General features: G+C 52.1%; 1 protein-coding gene across 1 annotated transcript; it reads right to left on the bottom strand.

The window, feature by feature from the left end:
* Positions 1–1,778: 1,778 nt before the first annotated feature.
* LOC102576066 (tyrosine-protein kinase ZAP-70) lies at positions 1,779–16,238 on the bottom strand. The gene is made up of 12 exons (XM_019485367.2): positions 15,787–16,238; positions 12,792–12,952; positions 11,943–12,081; positions 10,674–10,755; positions 10,168–10,208; positions 9,243–9,297; positions 7,715–7,895; positions 7,198–7,404; positions 5,997–6,189; positions 4,524–4,664; positions 3,383–3,495; positions 1,779–2,739 (listed from the first exon to the last, which is right to left on the bottom strand). The coding sequence occupies exons 1-12, from the start codon at positions 16,186–16,188 to the stop codon at positions 2,616–2,618; spliced, it is 1,839 nt and encodes a 612-aa protein (XP_019340912.1). The 5' UTR covers positions 16,189–16,238; the 3' UTR covers positions 1,779–2,615.
* Positions 16,239–16,984: the final 746 nt, after the last annotated feature.

Here is a 16,984-nt window from a genome sequence, read left to right as displayed (position 1 = left end):
GTACCAGCTCCCTATTTCCCAAGGGTGTTGTGAGAGCTAATGGACGGGCTCTGAGATAGAAGGGGCGGCACTTGGTAAGTACTGCTGCGAGCAAGGCCAGGGGGACGCTCGGTGCGCACGTGCTCCTCCTGACCTGGTAAATGCTTGGGGATCCCGTGAGGTTGATTTTTTAACCGAGGATGTCCCTGGAACTGCGGCCGTCCGAGCAGACCCGACTCTGGCCAGGGTCTCGGACAAAACCCGTGCCTCGGGTGGGCTGTAGTCGCTGCTCCCCCCGCCTGGACAGAGCGAACTGCGCGAGCTACTGCTCGCCTGTCGGGTGCCAGGCGATGGTGAGAGATAAGCTTCCCTTTTCACTGTATCGCAGAGCTCTGCTTCCTTTGCTCCACCAGCCCCCTACGCCCACTCTGCGCGAGCGCACACCTCCATCGCTCGCCTGTCTGCGTAGCAAACTGTACTCCCGGGACAGGGCAAGGTCACGCCGCTGCCTTTTCAACTCTCTTGCAAGTCTGGGGTGGCAAAGGGGAGGGGTGGGGGTACGTCTAAGGGCAGGCTGGTGTCTCCTCCTCCTTTTCACACCATCGAGCTCTCTCCTTTCTGGTGAGGATGCTGGCACCGTTTCAACCATTTCCTGACGTGTCCTGCAGAGGGGCTGTGGTTAGTGCAGCAGCGTTTCTCACCCTCTGCCCAAGCTCTCCAGCTGGGGGGGACTGTCACCTCTGCCCGGGGCACTTCAGACTGTGCTATGGGGAGTGGAAAGCGGGACTGTTCATTTTTTCCTGTTTCATTGTTTGCCTGCAAGACTAAGGGCTTGCCTGCCATCACGCTGATGCCCAACCAGCCGGACCACGTGTGAATGCTGGCCTCTGCATGGACGATTCTGGGGGACTCAACTTGAGACATCCTGGCAGGGCCCAGAGGAGACATCTAGGATCTAGGAGATTCAGGACCCTTTAAAGGGCTCCGATTTCCCGGGGCAGGACATGCAGCACCTGCCTCTGGAAATCAGAGCCCTTTAAAGGTCCTGACCTGGGCATCCTAAATCTCTAGCTACTTTTGGAAACTAAGAGACCAGTCCAGGTCGCAGTTCATTGAGCCCCCGCTGGTCACCTCCTGCTCAGCAAAGTTTAAATCAGTATGAGGTCAAGGCAAGGTCCTGGTGAGGAGAGATTTGGAGGCACGGTGTGAGGATGGGGTGACCCTGGATCAGTGCAGGGGTCTTATGATTAGATGTTTTTAAAGTCGTGAGTGAAGGGATTGCTCTGTCTGCATTTCCACTGCTCCCCAGTGGCCTCGCTGATAGACTGGTCCCTGCAGGTCCGTACTGATGCCCAGAAGAGCTAACTCTCCCCCGACTCACCAGCTGGACCTGGGCGGGCAGCGTATAAGCCCTCTTCACCATTGATAGACAGCAAAAAATTGTTTGGCAGACTTGACCCAAACCTCTGGCACTGCTGCAGTGCTGGCAAAGAGACACCAAAAGCTTGGTCTGTCCTTGTTGGCGAGGGAGAGGCTGTCAAGGAGAGCAGCAAAGTGCAGCTGAAATGGCACAGGTGAGACCTGCTGCTGGCATCAGAAGCAGCGGGCGGCAGTGGGCCCCACTCCTGTTGTGCTCCCGAAACACGAACGGAGCCAGACAGACATCAAGGGTCGAAAGGGCCGGAGACCCAGCTCACGGGCCGTAGGAGTGAGACACTGATAGGAGCATTTGAAGCGAAGCAATGAGATGCTGCAATGCCTGCACAGGAGGAGCGGGCCTTAATAGTCTGAGACGCATGTGTGGTAACAAAATAAGACTGGTTTATTTGTAGGGTCAATGGATTTTTAAACCAGAGAGAGAGGTGCCCAGCCCAGGACAGGGTGCAAGGGCACAGGGCAATTCCAGGAGGGACCCAGGAGGTGAGCAAAGGCGGCTAGGGGCTTGCAGCTTAGCTGGTGCAAAAAAGTCCATGGGTTTGGTGAGTGATGCCATGGCCAGTCACAGCAGAGCATTTCCTTTCAGAGGGCTGCAGCAAGCAGCATGCCCCTCGCAGTGCTGGGAGGCATGGACTAGAGCAACCACCGCTGTCCTTCCCCCAGGGTATGGTGTGCATTCCCCAAAGCATCACCAGCACAAGCGGGTGTGGAAGGCCACTCACCCAGCGTGCCCGGCCCTGCGCCCTTGGGAACCAGAGCAGCGAGCAGGGTGCCGTATGCCAGCTGCTTCCTGGAAGGGCAAATTTAGCTGCCCATCAGGTGCAAAGCTTTCCCCGGGGAAGCTTGGAGACATCTAACGTGCTGCGGAGCTGGGAGCCAGCATGGTGGACCTTCGGGAAGGACGCTGTGGGGCAAAGTGCCACGATGGGGTGGGGGGGTGTCTGGCAGCTTGTAGGAACAGGCTGCAACACTGTTCTGTGCAGTCCCTCAGGCATGCCAGCCTGGAAATCCCGGCTGCTGTTTGTGGCCTAAGACGCGAGCTGTGTTTGAGTTCCCTCGGGGGCCTCGTCTCCCGTGACATCGCAGCTGGCCGGAGAATTTCCAAAGAATCAGCAAGAGAAACAAACCAGTAGCTCCAGCGCCCGTCCAGAAAGACCAGTACAAGAGGGAGCATGTGCTGAGGGGCAGAGGGAGGAGGCTCAAGGGAAGGCTGCGCTTGTCTTGTCCTCCACGTTGGGCCCTTTTTCCGTCTTGGCGGCAACGCTGTAGTAGTAGGAGCGGATTAGGGTTTCTACAGTCACGAACCCTGGGCGATCTTCCCACCTGGAAGGACAAGGAGGCACCAAAGATCAGCACAAAGGTCTAGACCAAAGCCAACAGCAGAGGACAGACCTGCAGCACAGGTGTGGAGGGTGCATGGGGGACATGGGCAGGGGGGAACAGCCAGATGTGTCAAGGGGTCCTTGCGTCACCCCGGAGGTGGGTCAGCACCTTTGGTCCACTGAATTGCTGGAGGCCCAGCTGGGTCTGCACCAGTTGTGCTGGTGGTTTTAAGTTGTGGGTCCCTATCTAACGGGAGCTGGGTAGAGACAACCACTGTGGTCTCTGAGCAAATGACTTTCTGTCCCTGTGTGCCCGGTGCTGGCCTCCTCTCAGGCTCTGCCTCCTGTTAACAGGTTCATGGACCAGCCCAGGCTGCAAAGTTCAGCTCTGGGGGAGTCATAAAAGGCACCGACTGCTTTGGCTACAGCTGTGAACCTCGCAAAGAGACCCAGCTTGGCAAGTCAGTGGCCCAACGGGTTTCCTTTGAATTGCTTGCGAAGTCCCAGGGATCGTGCAGAGAGGTTAGCCTCTTATCCCTCATGAGATGCTGTGAAATCAAGAAGCCTCTACTGTTTTGTGCTGTCATACCCCCTGAGTGATGAGACCCAGCAGGGAGCAGGGAGGTTAGCTAGGAAAGCCTTACTTGAAGGTCCAGCACTGCTGCATCAGTGAGTACATCTCCGGTGGGCACTCCGCTGGGCTCTCCATGCGCTTCCCCTGCTCAATGAAGCTCATCACCTCTGGGCCTTTCATTTTCTGCAGGAAGACCATCAAGCAGATTAATGACCCTGACCCCCAAGCTGGCAGGCAGGCTGAAAGGAGGCAAATTAGAATAACTCACATGAGGAATTGTCTGTAACGGAGTAAAAGCGGTGGCTATGGCATGCATGCTGGTATACAGGTATGGTATACCATACATATATGGTATACGTGCTGGACTGCATTCCTCCGTCTCTCCTGCTGATGCCGCTCCGTTACATAAATTATTAAATATTCATAGCGGCAGAGAGAGCACGAGGATGCTCCTGCATCGCAGGTGCGGGGCGGAGGGCGGTCCAAACCTGAGCGCACACCCCATTTATGAGCTTTCTCCTCTTTCTAATGGAGGAACCAGTAGTACAGACCTGGACACCCCCCATTTTGGGACTGTTTGACCCCGTCCGCATGGGCACTCATGCGACGAGCAGGCTGAACAACATCAGCAGGGGAGCCTGAGAGCCACCTGTGCAAAAGTCCCCTCAAGCCTGGTGGTGAGGACACAGGCTAGGAGGTGGAGGATGCGGGGGGACATTTCCTCCAACAGAAGAGGGCACCCAGCCCACATCCTGGGTGAGTGCCTTACCCTAGGGCTACTGACCAATGCCGGGAAACCAGCTTGTCCTTGCTTATTTTATTAATCTTATTTTTCAATTCTTCAGTGGGTTCAGCCTCAAGTCATGAACAGCTTCCAGGAAACCAAAATCACATTTTTCAGCAAGTCAACTATTCACCCAGCTCTACTTGGGTAACTAATAATTCGGCTGGCTACTTGCTTCCTGCTCTGGGTGCAGGGGCTTCCCAGAGCTCCCTGTCTCAGGTACTACTTACATGGCTTGTGCATGCTTGTCCTCCGGGTATTCCAGCACCGAACTGGGAATAACCATACCTGGGCTTTCCCAGTATGCAGTGACAGATGTGGTTAGGACATGCGGTTGGTGTGGATGCACAGCTCTACCGAGACGGAAGAGACGCTGCTGTGTGGCCCTGATGCTCATGACCCAGCGGAAAGTCTTTGCCTTGCTTACCTTGTACGGTTTCTGCCCGTAGCTGAAAGCCTCCCACATGGTCACGCCGTAACTCCACACGTCACTCTTGCTGGAAAATTTGTGGTAAAGGATACATTCTGGTGCATACCATTTCAGCGGCCACTTTCCAGCTGTCCTGGCCTGCAGCAGAGTGACAAAGAAAGGAGGGGACCTCTTACTTTGGGACAGCTGGATAAGCACTAATGCCCTGTGCCCGCCCACAGATCCAGTTTGCTGTACACCTTTTTTTTCTTTTCAGGGAAATTTTTCCTGTTCCAAACCAAATCAGCCAACTCGATTGCAAATCTGGGAGTCATTCAATCATGTGTGGCCCTACGACCAGCAAACATCCTCCACCCCCACCTGGGGCTTCAGATGCTTCCAGATCCATTGGCGGGTTTGCTATACACATGCATCGAGTGTGATCACACACTCCTCCGGGGAGGTAACTGGTAAACAAGGTTTCAAAGGGCCAGCTCTGAAAGCTTGCTTAATAACTATTCTCCAACTGTTTGGGTTGGTCTAATAAAAGATATCAAATTCACCCAAGGAACCTTGTCTGCCTATGTCCTTAGACCAACACGGCTACAACCTACACCCCTACCCTGTACCCAGGCACTTGCAGGTTGGCGGAGGACAGAGGGGGTAACGTGCTGCTCCAAACATGAATTGTTTCTCCATTGATGGAGAGATCGAAAGCCCGGGTCTGAGCAAACACGGCGTGTCTGCAAGTAGAGCAGGTCAGACACCAACGGATGAAACACGTTTCCCACGGAGCAGGAACCCTGCCTGTCTGCCAGCTCCGGTTTGGGGAGATCACTGAGCCAAGGGCGTCCTCTGGTGGCAACCCTGCCTCGTGCCTGGGCAATTACCGTTGCAGTGTTTGCCGTCTCTATCTCGGTACTGCCTTGCCTCCCCGGTGGATCAAGATCGAGGCCTCGTTGCACTAGGCATGGTGCAAACAGGTAACAAAAGGATGTTCACGGCCCACAGAGCGTACGACTCATTCACCACCTCTCCTTCACCTGTCTTGCCTGATTCTTCCCTTCCTACTCTCATATCTCCAACTGGCTGCAGTAAATATTCTTCGTCTCCTGCTACTCCACCTTATCACACCCCATCGCTTCTTCTCTTTGCTGCCTTGTTCTCTTTGCCCATGTACATTCCCAGCTCCTCTATTTCCACTGTGCAGCATTATGCCTGTCTATATTAAACCAGTCCCTTGAGATAGGGACCAACTCCTGAGCATGCAAGCATTTAGTGTAGTCACTTGTCAGGCAGCCTGGGAAGGATCTTGATGTGCTACCCTGCATCTCAGCACAAGACTAGAAAGGTTATAGGTCATTGGGTTTAATGGCATGTGTGCAAGAGGCATGCATAGCTCCTGTTAAGAAATGAAGGTAAGGGCATGGGCTCCTGCTGGGGTGACTAGATGTGCCCCTTTCAGCAGTCCTCTGCCATGCTTACGCTCACCTTGTAGTAGCTGTCATCAGCACCCAGAGCCTTGGAGAGTCCAAAATCACTGATCTTGGCATAGTGGTGGTTGACTAGCAGGACATTTCTGGCTGCCAGGTCTCTGTGGACAAAATTTTTCTCCTCCAGATACTTCATCCCGATGGCCACCTGGTGCATCAGCTCCACAATGTTGCTCATTGGAATCTCATCTCTGGGGAGGAAGAGGGAACCGCAGGGTAACAAATCCACAGACTAATAGAAGCCGTCAGTACAGTGGAAACCCAGCCCCTGGGAAAGTCACAGCTGCAGTGAGCAGATCATTTGAACTCTCCTGCTCCAGAAGCCTCATCCCCTCTAAAAGAGAATTTCCATTTGCTATTATCAATATAGAAAATACTTTGGTTAAAGACAAGAGAAACCCTTCACCTTTCATACACCTTTCCAGCCAAGAAATCCTTCACCTTTCTTACAAGTGGTCCCTAGGATGACATGATCCTTTTACCTTCATGGTGGATCACAGCTATATTGTCACCTCATGCTATGCCTATGCTGGGAACCTGAGAAACTGGTTAGCTGCAGAGGACGTTGGCTCTTGAGAGAAGAGCCCACCTGAAGAGTTCAGGCAGGGGTATTTCTTTGATATTATTTGCATTTAGATTAGACTAGATGAGAACAGATGATCGATATACAGGGTGCATCTACACATGCACTTTAATGTGCAGTAGCCTATTTTATTGTACACTAAAGCACCACGTAAAAAAGCGCGATTGCGGTGATGCGCAGTAAAATAGGCTATAGCGCATTAAGTGTCACTTAAAAACCATGCACATTTGTTACTGTGCATTAAGGCAGCCTAATGCAAATCTTTAGTAACTCACCTTGGAGGTACTATGTTTAATGCACATTAGAAAAAGCACTTTAATGCACTTTAATGCCCACAAACACATAGGTAGAGCATGGGTCTTGGATGCCTGCATTACTCTGGAGAGGCAAAGCCCAAATGTGGGCCCTTTGTCTCACACTACAGCATGCATAAATTCAGTACCAGTGCATGCTAGAGACAATATATTCCAGGAATGTTTCAGAGAGTTATATTTCCCATATCCCTCCACCTGCAAAGCCAGGACCCTTGAGTTACTTTGAGTTTTTCAATAGTGTGCTTGGAAAGAGAGAAGAATCAGCGAGCTCTATTTTATCCATGACCCCTGGAAACACTCACTTCTTGGAAGACAGGAACTTGTTGAGTGGCCCACCTGAGGCCATCTCCATAATCAGCATCAGGGACTCCGCCTCGCAGACCCCGATCATGCGGACGATATATGGGTTGTCCAGCTGGTGCATGATCTCTGCCTCCTTCATCATTTCATCCTTCACGGCTTTCTCGTTGTTGCTCTTGAGGACTTTGATGGCCACGTCAATCTGCTTCCTAGCCAGGAAGAAGAGCAGGAGCACACACGAAGAGTTAAGAAAGCAGCTGATCTACTGGATCCTATCCTGTTGAAGCTTGGCCGCTCAGGAGGCTGAGTCCTATATAATAATGATATCCCAGGACTGCTCCAAGAAGGGAAGCAAGGCCTTTGGGGAACTAGACTAGAAGGCAGCGAGATAGGAGAGAAGAGCTAAAGAGAAGATGACGCCAGCTGAGAAAAGCAGATTAGAGGAGCTGGAGCAGTCGGCCTCTCCCCGCACTGCCTTAGCGCAGCATCGCCGTTATCTGTGGATCTCGAGGCACTTACTTCCTCATTTTGTAAACTCCCTTCTTGACGCAGCCAAAGTTTCCTGACCCCAGCTCCACTTCATCAATCATCAGGTGGTCCCTCTTCAGGAACAGCTTTTTGTTTTTCAGGTCCTCGGGGTCGCTGTAGGGACTCTCATAGACGCTGGTGTCCATGGGCAGGACGCGTGATTTCCCAGCGCCTTCCACAAGGGAAGAAGATCAGGTTGTTAACCGCCCGTTTGTTCCCTCCCTTCCTCTGGTGACGGCGTATAGGTTGCAGCCAGGTTGTATATAATGATGTAAGGAGGCATGGGTCTTTGGGTAAATCCAGTATCTTTTAATAGACCAAAATTAAAAAATTCCTCGTTGCAAGCTTTCGGGTACAAACTCCCTTCATCGGGCTGAGGACACTTCCTCAGCCTGACAAAGGGTGCTTGTACCCCCCAAAATATTTCCAACTATTTTAGTTGATCTAATAAAAGAGATCAGATTTACCCACAGAAACGTGCCTTCCTCTACTGAGGTCTTTGAGCCTCCCTCCCCATCCTTTCTCTTCCATTTTCTGGCCTTCCCACCTGGACATCTCCCTTCATTTTCAAGCCTGTGCTGTCTTCCAGGATGATCCCATTGCCACAGGCCTTGGTTTTGCAACATTAAATAATGTGCATGGCTTCCTTCATGGCAGTCCCACTGCAGCCTACATATAACATGCCAAACTGTTTGCGTGGTCGGGCCTATTGGCAGTGCTGCAGAGGGGGAATGGGCCAGGCTTGATTTACTTCTGGATTTAGGATGCCTTTAAATAGCTTAAAAATATTATTACAAGTGATACGGAGACCCGTGGAGCAAACCGGACCTTTGTACATCAGCTACAGTTGCCACAGTGAGAAATAAGCCTTGCAATATTTCTCTTTGACCCGAAGGTGGCAATAGTGTGCTAGGCAGCCTATTTGTGCCCAAAAGCTTGCAATTAAAGAATTTTTTTTTGCAAAAATCTTGTTGGTCTAATAAAAGATATCACCTCTGTCCATGAGCCCTGATTGATTTTTTTCCTCTAGACCAATACAGCTACAACCTGGGTACCTGACACATGGAAGATGTCGAATTTTAGCTGATTTTTTAAATGCAATCTTCATATTTTCCCAAGCAGCCAACAACTTTGACCACCTGAAACCTGAGATCTTGCTCCCGCCTTTGTTTAAGGTAATTTGCACCATCGCAGCCTCACAGGAGAGCTGAGACTCTGCCCAGAGGGTGTTTCCATCTATTGAGCCCTCTGCCAAATCCTATGAAATGTGAACTTTCATTTTTACCCAGGAGAAAGCTTGCAATTCATTTTTTTGTTGGTTTTTTTTTGCAAAAATCTTGTTAGCCTCATAAAAGATAGCACCTCTGTCCACGAGCCCTGATGGCTAGGCAGCCTATGCCATATGCCGGTGCATGAAAACGCAGCATCACCAGCTTGCATCCAGCAAGGGGCCTATCAAGTGTCCACCCCACTCCCAATCTGGACTCAGAGAAAGACAGGCCTGTGCGGGGATGCTCACCTATGGGCTCTGGTGTGTATCCATCTGCATTGAGGCTTGAAAACTGCCTCTGGACCTGGCAGAGAAATAGCGATAAAGTATATAAGGTGATGCAGGGAAACAGTAGGGTCACTCGTGGAAGGGTGCTGGGACCTTCCAAAATGCCCTGATGTCTCAGCAAGGACCAGGGACTTCCCGGGATCTCTGTGGCTTTCTGAGAGTGAGAGCAGTACTCCGGCTGTGGCCTGTCCAGTGCTGCATAGAGGAGGAGCATCCCCTCCCTGGACCTGGTTGTGATGCACCTACTAATGCACGACAAACTGCGGTTACCTCTGCTCATTGCTTCATCACATTGGCAACTCGTGTTCATCTTGGAGTCGACAACAACTCTGAGATCTCTTTCTGCCGCTGTGCTGCTGAGGTCATTCCCAGCCTATAGGCGTGCTGGTGATGCCTTCTCCCTAGGTGCAGCACCTTGCACTTGTCCTTGCTGAGCTGCATCCTATTGTTCTCTGCCCTCTTCTCTAACCTGTCCAGGTCTGCTCGGATTCGGTTTCTTCCCATCAATGTGTTTGCTTTGCCCCATAGTCTGGTGTCATTTGTGAACTGGAACAGGGTGCTTTGCACTCTGTGGGAATTGCAAGTGCATGAACACTGCTTCCCAACCACCCAGTCCTGTCCGTCACACTCAGAAACCAAAGAAGGGGAGGTGCGTGGGGACGTGGGACCCCGCAGTAGGACGCCCCCCATCAGAAGTCCAGTGCTGCCGGAGGATGTGCGATATGCTGTCTCCATCTTACCTTATAGCCCAGCTACATCCCTTCTCCCACCTTCCTCCCCCAGGCCTTGCAGCTGCCCTTAGTTCAGGGAAGGGCAGGTTTTACTCACAAGGCCCGAAAGGTAACAACATTCAAAAGCACTTGGAAAAAATAGACCCAATACTTACGCTCATGGAGGGGTGGGCTGGTAGGACCGGTGCTACAATGCCTGGAAGTCAGGAAAGGGATGCTATTGTTAGCTCTCTGTCTGGGCTGGGCTGGGTAATACAGCAGGAGGATCTGGAAAAATACTGGGGCTTGCATCCTCTCCCCCCCACACGGCCCCCTCCATACCTCCAGCCTCATGGGGGCCTTTAAGTGGATGCAGATGTCATTAGTTGTTAAGGCAAAGTTAATGTAAATGAGAATCAGGCGCTGCCTCTAGAGCTCATGAAAGATGCCAGCTCACCGGGGGCGCAGGATCCTCTGTCCAACGGCAGAGCAAGGACAGGATGACCCCAGCCCATGAAAAGCAATGCAGTGCCGTGGATAGGGCTCTGGACTGAGCCTAACAGGAGCATTAACTCTTAACCCCTGGGCTGAGATAAACTGCAGTGTTTCTGGAGAGTTTAGGTGTTGGGGCAGTGACCAAAGTGGGTTGTTTCTACTCTTCTGGCTGGAAGAATCAACCCACCTGATGGGGTGCTGGGATTAGGGCAGCATTCCTTCAGGTTATATATCAGTCCATCTGCTTTGAGTTTCAAGTACTCCACGAGCTGGGGCAGGAATCAGAAGAAAAGGAAATTAGTGTACAGAGGAAAACCGCCTCCTTGCCTTATGGGCAACATCTGTGGCTTATGGTAGCTCTTTCCCACAGACTTCTAACAGAGTCACAGCGAGCCCATTCGCTCCCCGCTGCACGTGGGACCCTCTTGCGCTCTAGGAGAGCCAAGGAGAGGGATTTGGGGTATAGGATTAGGAGCAAGGAGAAGAAGGAGGGAAGAGAAGCCTCCAGGGGTAGAGAGGGTCAAAACGCGCTTGATGCCTTTTGGCCGCGTCAAAGCTGGAACGATTCGCAGAGGTTTGATGGTTCTACGAGAAAAGGATCCTGGGGTTGGGTGTGGTGCCCTGGAAGATGGGAAACCCAGACCCAAGGCTCCTGTGGTCATCTGTAATCACGTCGGAGAAGGCAGAGCAGGGGCATAGGCCACGGGTTCGAGTCAGTGCTCCACCCTCCATCTCCCTTCCTTTCCCCCACACCTCATTCATCACTCTGACAACAGATGTTTGGGGACAACTTCATTTTAGTTCATGGGGCCATCTCAAGGCTCCCAGCCTTGGAATCACAGCGACAAGGATGTTGGAAATCAAGGGCATTGTCCTAAAGGACCTCCATAGAAAGATATGGCAATGGGGCCTTTCAGTGAGAGGTGCAGGGGGCATCATGAGGCCAGGACTATTTCAGAAAGGCTGGTATCTGTCTAGTACAGGGGTAGGCAACATTTTTTTGGCTGGAGCACTGAAAAAACCCACCATGTCTACCTTGGAAGGTGCCGGAGTGCCGACATGCCAGACCCGGAGCAGCTGTTTGCAGCCTCCTGGCTGCACCGAGAGGCCAGTCTGCTTGCAGCAGGGCTTGCAGCCTCCTAGCTGCGTGCTGGGAGCAGCCTGGGCTCCGGGGCTGGCAGCAGCTGCTTGGAGTCCGGGCTGGCGGTGGTGTGCCGAGCAAAATGGCCATGCTCGGCACGCATGCCAGGGGTTGGTAACCTCGATCTAGTATCTGTTACTAGCGTTATTGCAGAGGCCTGACTGCCAGCTAGGCAACTATGATGGGGTACTGCTATCTCTAGATGGAGCCCCCCTCTCCAGCTCCTAAAACTCAGGCAAAAGTTTCCTACCCTCTCCAGGTGCATATGGCAGGAGAAGGGGTGCCAGCTGCAGAGAGTGCCCCACGGTACCTTACCTGCCAGAGCGTGTCAAACTTGGTTCCCTCGGGGATGGAGTACTTGCCGGACTTGTCCTGATCGATGCGGTAGTGGTACACCGTTTTCCCATAGACCAGGGACAAAGCGTAGGTGCCATTTTCTTTCCTTTGTCGCAGTCTGTGTGAGACGGTGGGGGGTTATTAATAGCTGGCTTTGGGGCTCACCTTGTGAAAAAGCAGTGCTTCTGCACTGAGAGGCTGCAACTAGGGAGCCCCAGCAGTGTAGGGACATGCCCAGGCATCTGGGGCAAAGAGTAATATAGTGCCTTCTGGTTGCTGCTGCTATCATGAATGCATGGCTGCTGGAGGCAGCTGCCTTCTTTTGTGCTCCCCCCAATTCAGCACCCAGAGCTCTTGCCTCTATCATTCCCCCTCCAGTTGTGCCACGGAGAGCTCTCAACATTTGGGGCACCCTGGACATCATCCTTCCAGCTGGTCTCCAAACCCCAGGGCTCTCCCATTCCCTGTGTGTGCCCAGATCCCAAGGCATCCACGTGAAGCTGGAGTGCCCCATGCACAGCCCCAGTACACCTCACTAACCCTGATATTCCCTATGCAAACTCCACAGTGGCCAAGTGCATTCATTTCTTCCTGGATGCACACACGCCGAGCGGTGACGGGTTTTTACTGCTTTGCTGCCAGAGCCCCACAAGGTTCATTCCTTTCCTTTGCTTCTTCAAACATCTACATGTGAATTTACTTGGGGGAGTGCAAGATCCCCTGGACTCAGCTGCACACTGATGGTCCCCGGCTCTATACCCTGCCCGGGAAGGGGTAGCAGTCACAAGAGCATGGCATACCGCATCTCCCAGTAATTTGGGTACTCACAGGAATTTCCCATCAGGTTGTGCCCCAGAGTAGAGCCTGCGCTCAGCTTCCTCCCGGGAGATGTTGCCGTGGTACCAGGCCATGCTTTCGTGGGCAGTGGTAGCAATGAGTTTCTCTACCTGCGGGGCCTGGCTTATGATGGCTTGTTCAAGGGCATCCCCCTGCAAGAAAGTGAGAGGTGAGACCATTCTGCCAGGGCATCCCCCTTGCAAGAAAGTGAGAGATGAGACTTGTTGTGTAGCTACATCGGTTTCCTTTGATTTTTGCATCTTCTCAGGCAGGGGAGGGTAAAATCACAGAGCACCTCCGAAATCTGCCTGATGTGGCTGCTAAAGAACTAGCCAAGCGTCACCGCGATGGTGACACCAGGCTGAATTCTGCCCCAGGGTAACTCTGCTAGCAAATTGAGCCTGTCCCTCATATCCTTTGCCCACCAGTTGTGAGGAAGGGTGGAGGACTCACTGGCTTGCAGTCAAGGGAAGAGGAAGGTCATGGTGGCCATGCGGGGGGTCAGCCCTGATAAGCACAGCACGGGACTCGGTGACTCAAGACACCCCTTCCAGACCTGTGCCCTGTGCTCCTGGAGAAATATTGTCGGAGCTGCTCACACAGCCCTAGTTTCAGCGTTATCTTTGCAGCATAGATCTTGGATGCTGTCTTCCCTTGTCAAACCCAAGCCTTTCCCTGCTCTGTCCTGCCCTCCTGGTTGCTCCCTGTCCCTTCACAGTCTTCCCCAGGCCGTCAGGATCAATGTAATCTGGAAGTCATCTGCACTGCACAACTGCTCACAGACCTCACAGATTTATTGACAATTATTTTCTATTGCCAGTAGATGGCATCAATCTTTATCTTTGGAGTCTGCATGTCCCTACTTGAGGCCACCCATATGTCTCCGTTATGAATAATTTCCCATAACGGTCCCTTTCTTGCAGTTGATGGCCATCCCGCTGAGCCACGCTGACTCCTTGCTGCTTGTTTCCATCCAGGCATTACTCTGCGGAGCCCTGTTGCAATAAGGTTTGAAAGCTTAAGCCACCCTCCACATTTATTCATTTCTTATGGGAAATGGAGATCCACATTCCTTGGGCGGCTTGAAACTCCCACTCGCAGGATAGCACGGACAAGGCACAGTGCTGAGTCAAAAGACTTATTCTCATTATAGCAAAAATGATGGGGACTATCTTAATTCTGGTCTCACACCACTGCCGATTTCTGCATTGAAGTCTAGACACTCGTCCCAGTGGGTGCCAGTGAGGATCTGCTGAAAAATTAATCAAACCAAGCCAGGCCAATGGCCAGCGCTGTAGCAGTTCAAATGCAATGTCGACAAAAGCAAAGTTTGGAGTTTACTTTGGAGGGAATAATATGTGCTCCTCACACTGGGATCTAAATGAACTGCATTGCTTATGGAAAAAGACCTCAGTGTTATTTTGGGCAGCCCGATGAGTGCCTTCACTCAATGGGTAGCAGAGGTTAAAAAAAAAAAAGCAAACATTTTAGGGTCCAGAAGAAGGGGGGCAGAGAGGGACAGCGGCATAATGGCATGATAGAAACCCCCGCTGCGCTTCCTCCTGTGCAGCTCTGATTGTCACAGGAAAAAAATGCATTTTCCAGAATTATGTGAGGTTCAAAATCGAGCAACGAGACTATGTAGGGGCCTGGAATACCTTTAATACAACCTGAGATGATAAAGATTGGGACCATTCACTTCACAGAAGAGATGAATCATCATTGTTAATAAATGCAGCAGTTAAAGAGCGTAGTACAGGTAGAGAGGAAACTTCCAGTCACCCTGTGCGCTCATATAAGAGAAAGGGGCCATGCAACAGCACCCAAAGGTGGCAAAGAGAGGCAGCGCTTATCAGTGCAATGTCATCTAAGGACCTGGCATGAAGGGCTGCAGGGGCCTGCTGGATCCTCGTGTCCTGGGCAGGCTTGTGTGGCCCACGCTGATACCCGGGCTGCCATGCCACAACTGACTTAGTACATGATAGGTGTGCACTGATAGAGGTGCACGACAGGACATAAGCTAACCAATATGCTTGGACCCTGGAAGAAACTTTGCACATTAGCCAGGTTTTTTTAAGAGGACTTTGTGTCTGCTCTTTTGCACTGTCTAATACCAGTCACTGTTTGAATAAGGACCCTGGAGCAAATGGATCCTAATACCTAGCTCTTGCTTAGCATAGTTCCTCCCTAGATCCCAAAGTACATCACATTGGAAAATGGGAGTCATGGCACCGACCAGACGGGGAAACTGAGACAGCCAGAGGGGAAAGGCACATCTGGCAGCGCCGTCTCTGCGAGGGCTGCTGGCACCCACTTTACCCCTTTGTCCAAAATAGTCTGAACGTGGCGACCGTGAGAACAAGCCGCCTGTTTGAAAGGGATTGGGAACCGTCTTATGGGCAGACAGTTAAGGTAGCCGGGCTGAGCTCTTGCTGGCTAAATGCCGCTGAGTGTTGAACTGTCTGTATGTTATGGTGACTGGAGAGCAGGACAGGTGCCTCTCTACTTACTGCCAAATATAGTCAGATCCTGCATGACAGTTCCTAGGTTCACCATCAAAATGCCTATGGACTTGAGGAAAAGCTAAGAGAGTTTCCATATCTGGCTTGCTGAGCCACCTCCAAGCACAGCCACCTCGGACTAACAGCAATGGTCCATGCACAACAGATGCCCGCCATACGGTTGAGAGACTAAAGGCATTGGGAGAACCCCTAGGTGCCGCAGGGGTTTAGGAGCTCAGCCTCTGAGACTGAGCGGAGAGAAGGAGGAATTCAAACATCCAGGCCACCGAGCAGAGCAATTTCTCCGGACAGAACTGGAAAAGGGAGGGTGATTTGGGCAGGAGCCTGAGCCACTTGCCCTCATGGTGAAGGGCTTGGGTGGAGGAAAAGGGAAGCGCTGGCGTTAGGGAGACCAAGAAGGTCAGTGCAGCCAGCAAGGCTCTGAGCACAACCGTGGACAGCGCGTGCATGGGAAGTGCCGGTACCTCCAGTTTCCAGGTCTGCCGGATGTACTCGCGCACCATGTTGTCCCTCATGTTGTCAAAGATGCCGGACTCGGGCTCCACACCGCTGGGGCGGGTGCAGGGCTTGCGGAGGGTGCAGCAGAGCCCGTCGGCATCCTTGGAGTAGAATTCGCAGAGCTCCTCGGGCCCGCAGTGCGCCTTGCCCCCTGAGATGGCGTAGGTGCCGTTCATCTGCCGCTCGATGGGGTAGTGGTAGAACTGTAGGTTGAACACCATGGAGAGGACGTAGCCCCCCAGGCTGCGCAGGCACTGGCGCAGCAAGAAGAGGCCATCCCCCATGCCAGCCAGCTTGAGGTGCTCCTCGGCCTCCGACCGGGAGATGCTGCCGAAGAAGAAGGGCAGGTGGGCGGCTGCATCGGGCATCTCAGAGGCTTACTGGGACTCCGGGCACCGGCTCATACACTGCTTGGTCTGGATCTAGGAAAAAGAAGCAGAAGTCTTCAGCAAGACTTTGCACTGCAGTGCTGACACATGTAAAGGGAGGATGTCGTCTGCAAACCCCTGTGGAAGTCAGGGCCCTGATCCGTGTACCCATCCACCCACCTTGGCGAAGCAGGTTTGTCTGCAAATCTCAATCTGTTGTAAATCAGATGTTATAGAAGAAGTCCCAGACCTGTTTCAACAAGAGGGATTTCTGATCCAAATCAAAGAGAGTCACTGTAGCTCAGTGATTAGGGCCCTCACCCTAAGAAACCAGAGCTTTTAAATCCATGTTTTGCTGAAACAAGATGTGTGAGATGAGATATCTGAATATCAGTCTATCCCACTCCAAGTTAGTGCCCTAATAAGCATGCTTTTGGCCTTCCTGGGTTGGCCTTCCTCAGGGTCTCCAACTGGAGCTCTTCTGCTCTGTATGCATAATTATCTAGTCATTAGATGAGGGACATCAACCTTGGTCTCATCCATCCCGGGTGAGTGCCATAGCTACTAAGTTATGGAGTCACTTTCTCCGGCTCAATTAATATTTAATTGAGTATGCAAAATAGAACAGGAGAACTCGAGCGAGACCCACCCCACGATGAGCTGGTGGGTTGGAGACATTCCTGAAATGCAAGAGACTCAGATGCAAGCGCTTGTCTGAATCATCAGGGCAGACGCTGAAAGCTGGACGCTGGACTTCTGTAAGCCCAGGTCCGTGTGCAAGCCAGTGCACTATTCT

Source organism: Alligator mississippiensis, chromosome 16 (genome assembly GCF_030867095.1).
Source record: "Alligator mississippiensis isolate rAllMis1 chromosome 16, rAllMis1, whole genome shotgun sequence".
Classification (NCBI taxonomy): domain Eukaryota; kingdom Metazoa; phylum Chordata; order Crocodylia; family Alligatoridae; genus Alligator; species Alligator mississippiensis.
This window is presented reverse-complemented; position numbering and strand designations above follow the sequence as displayed.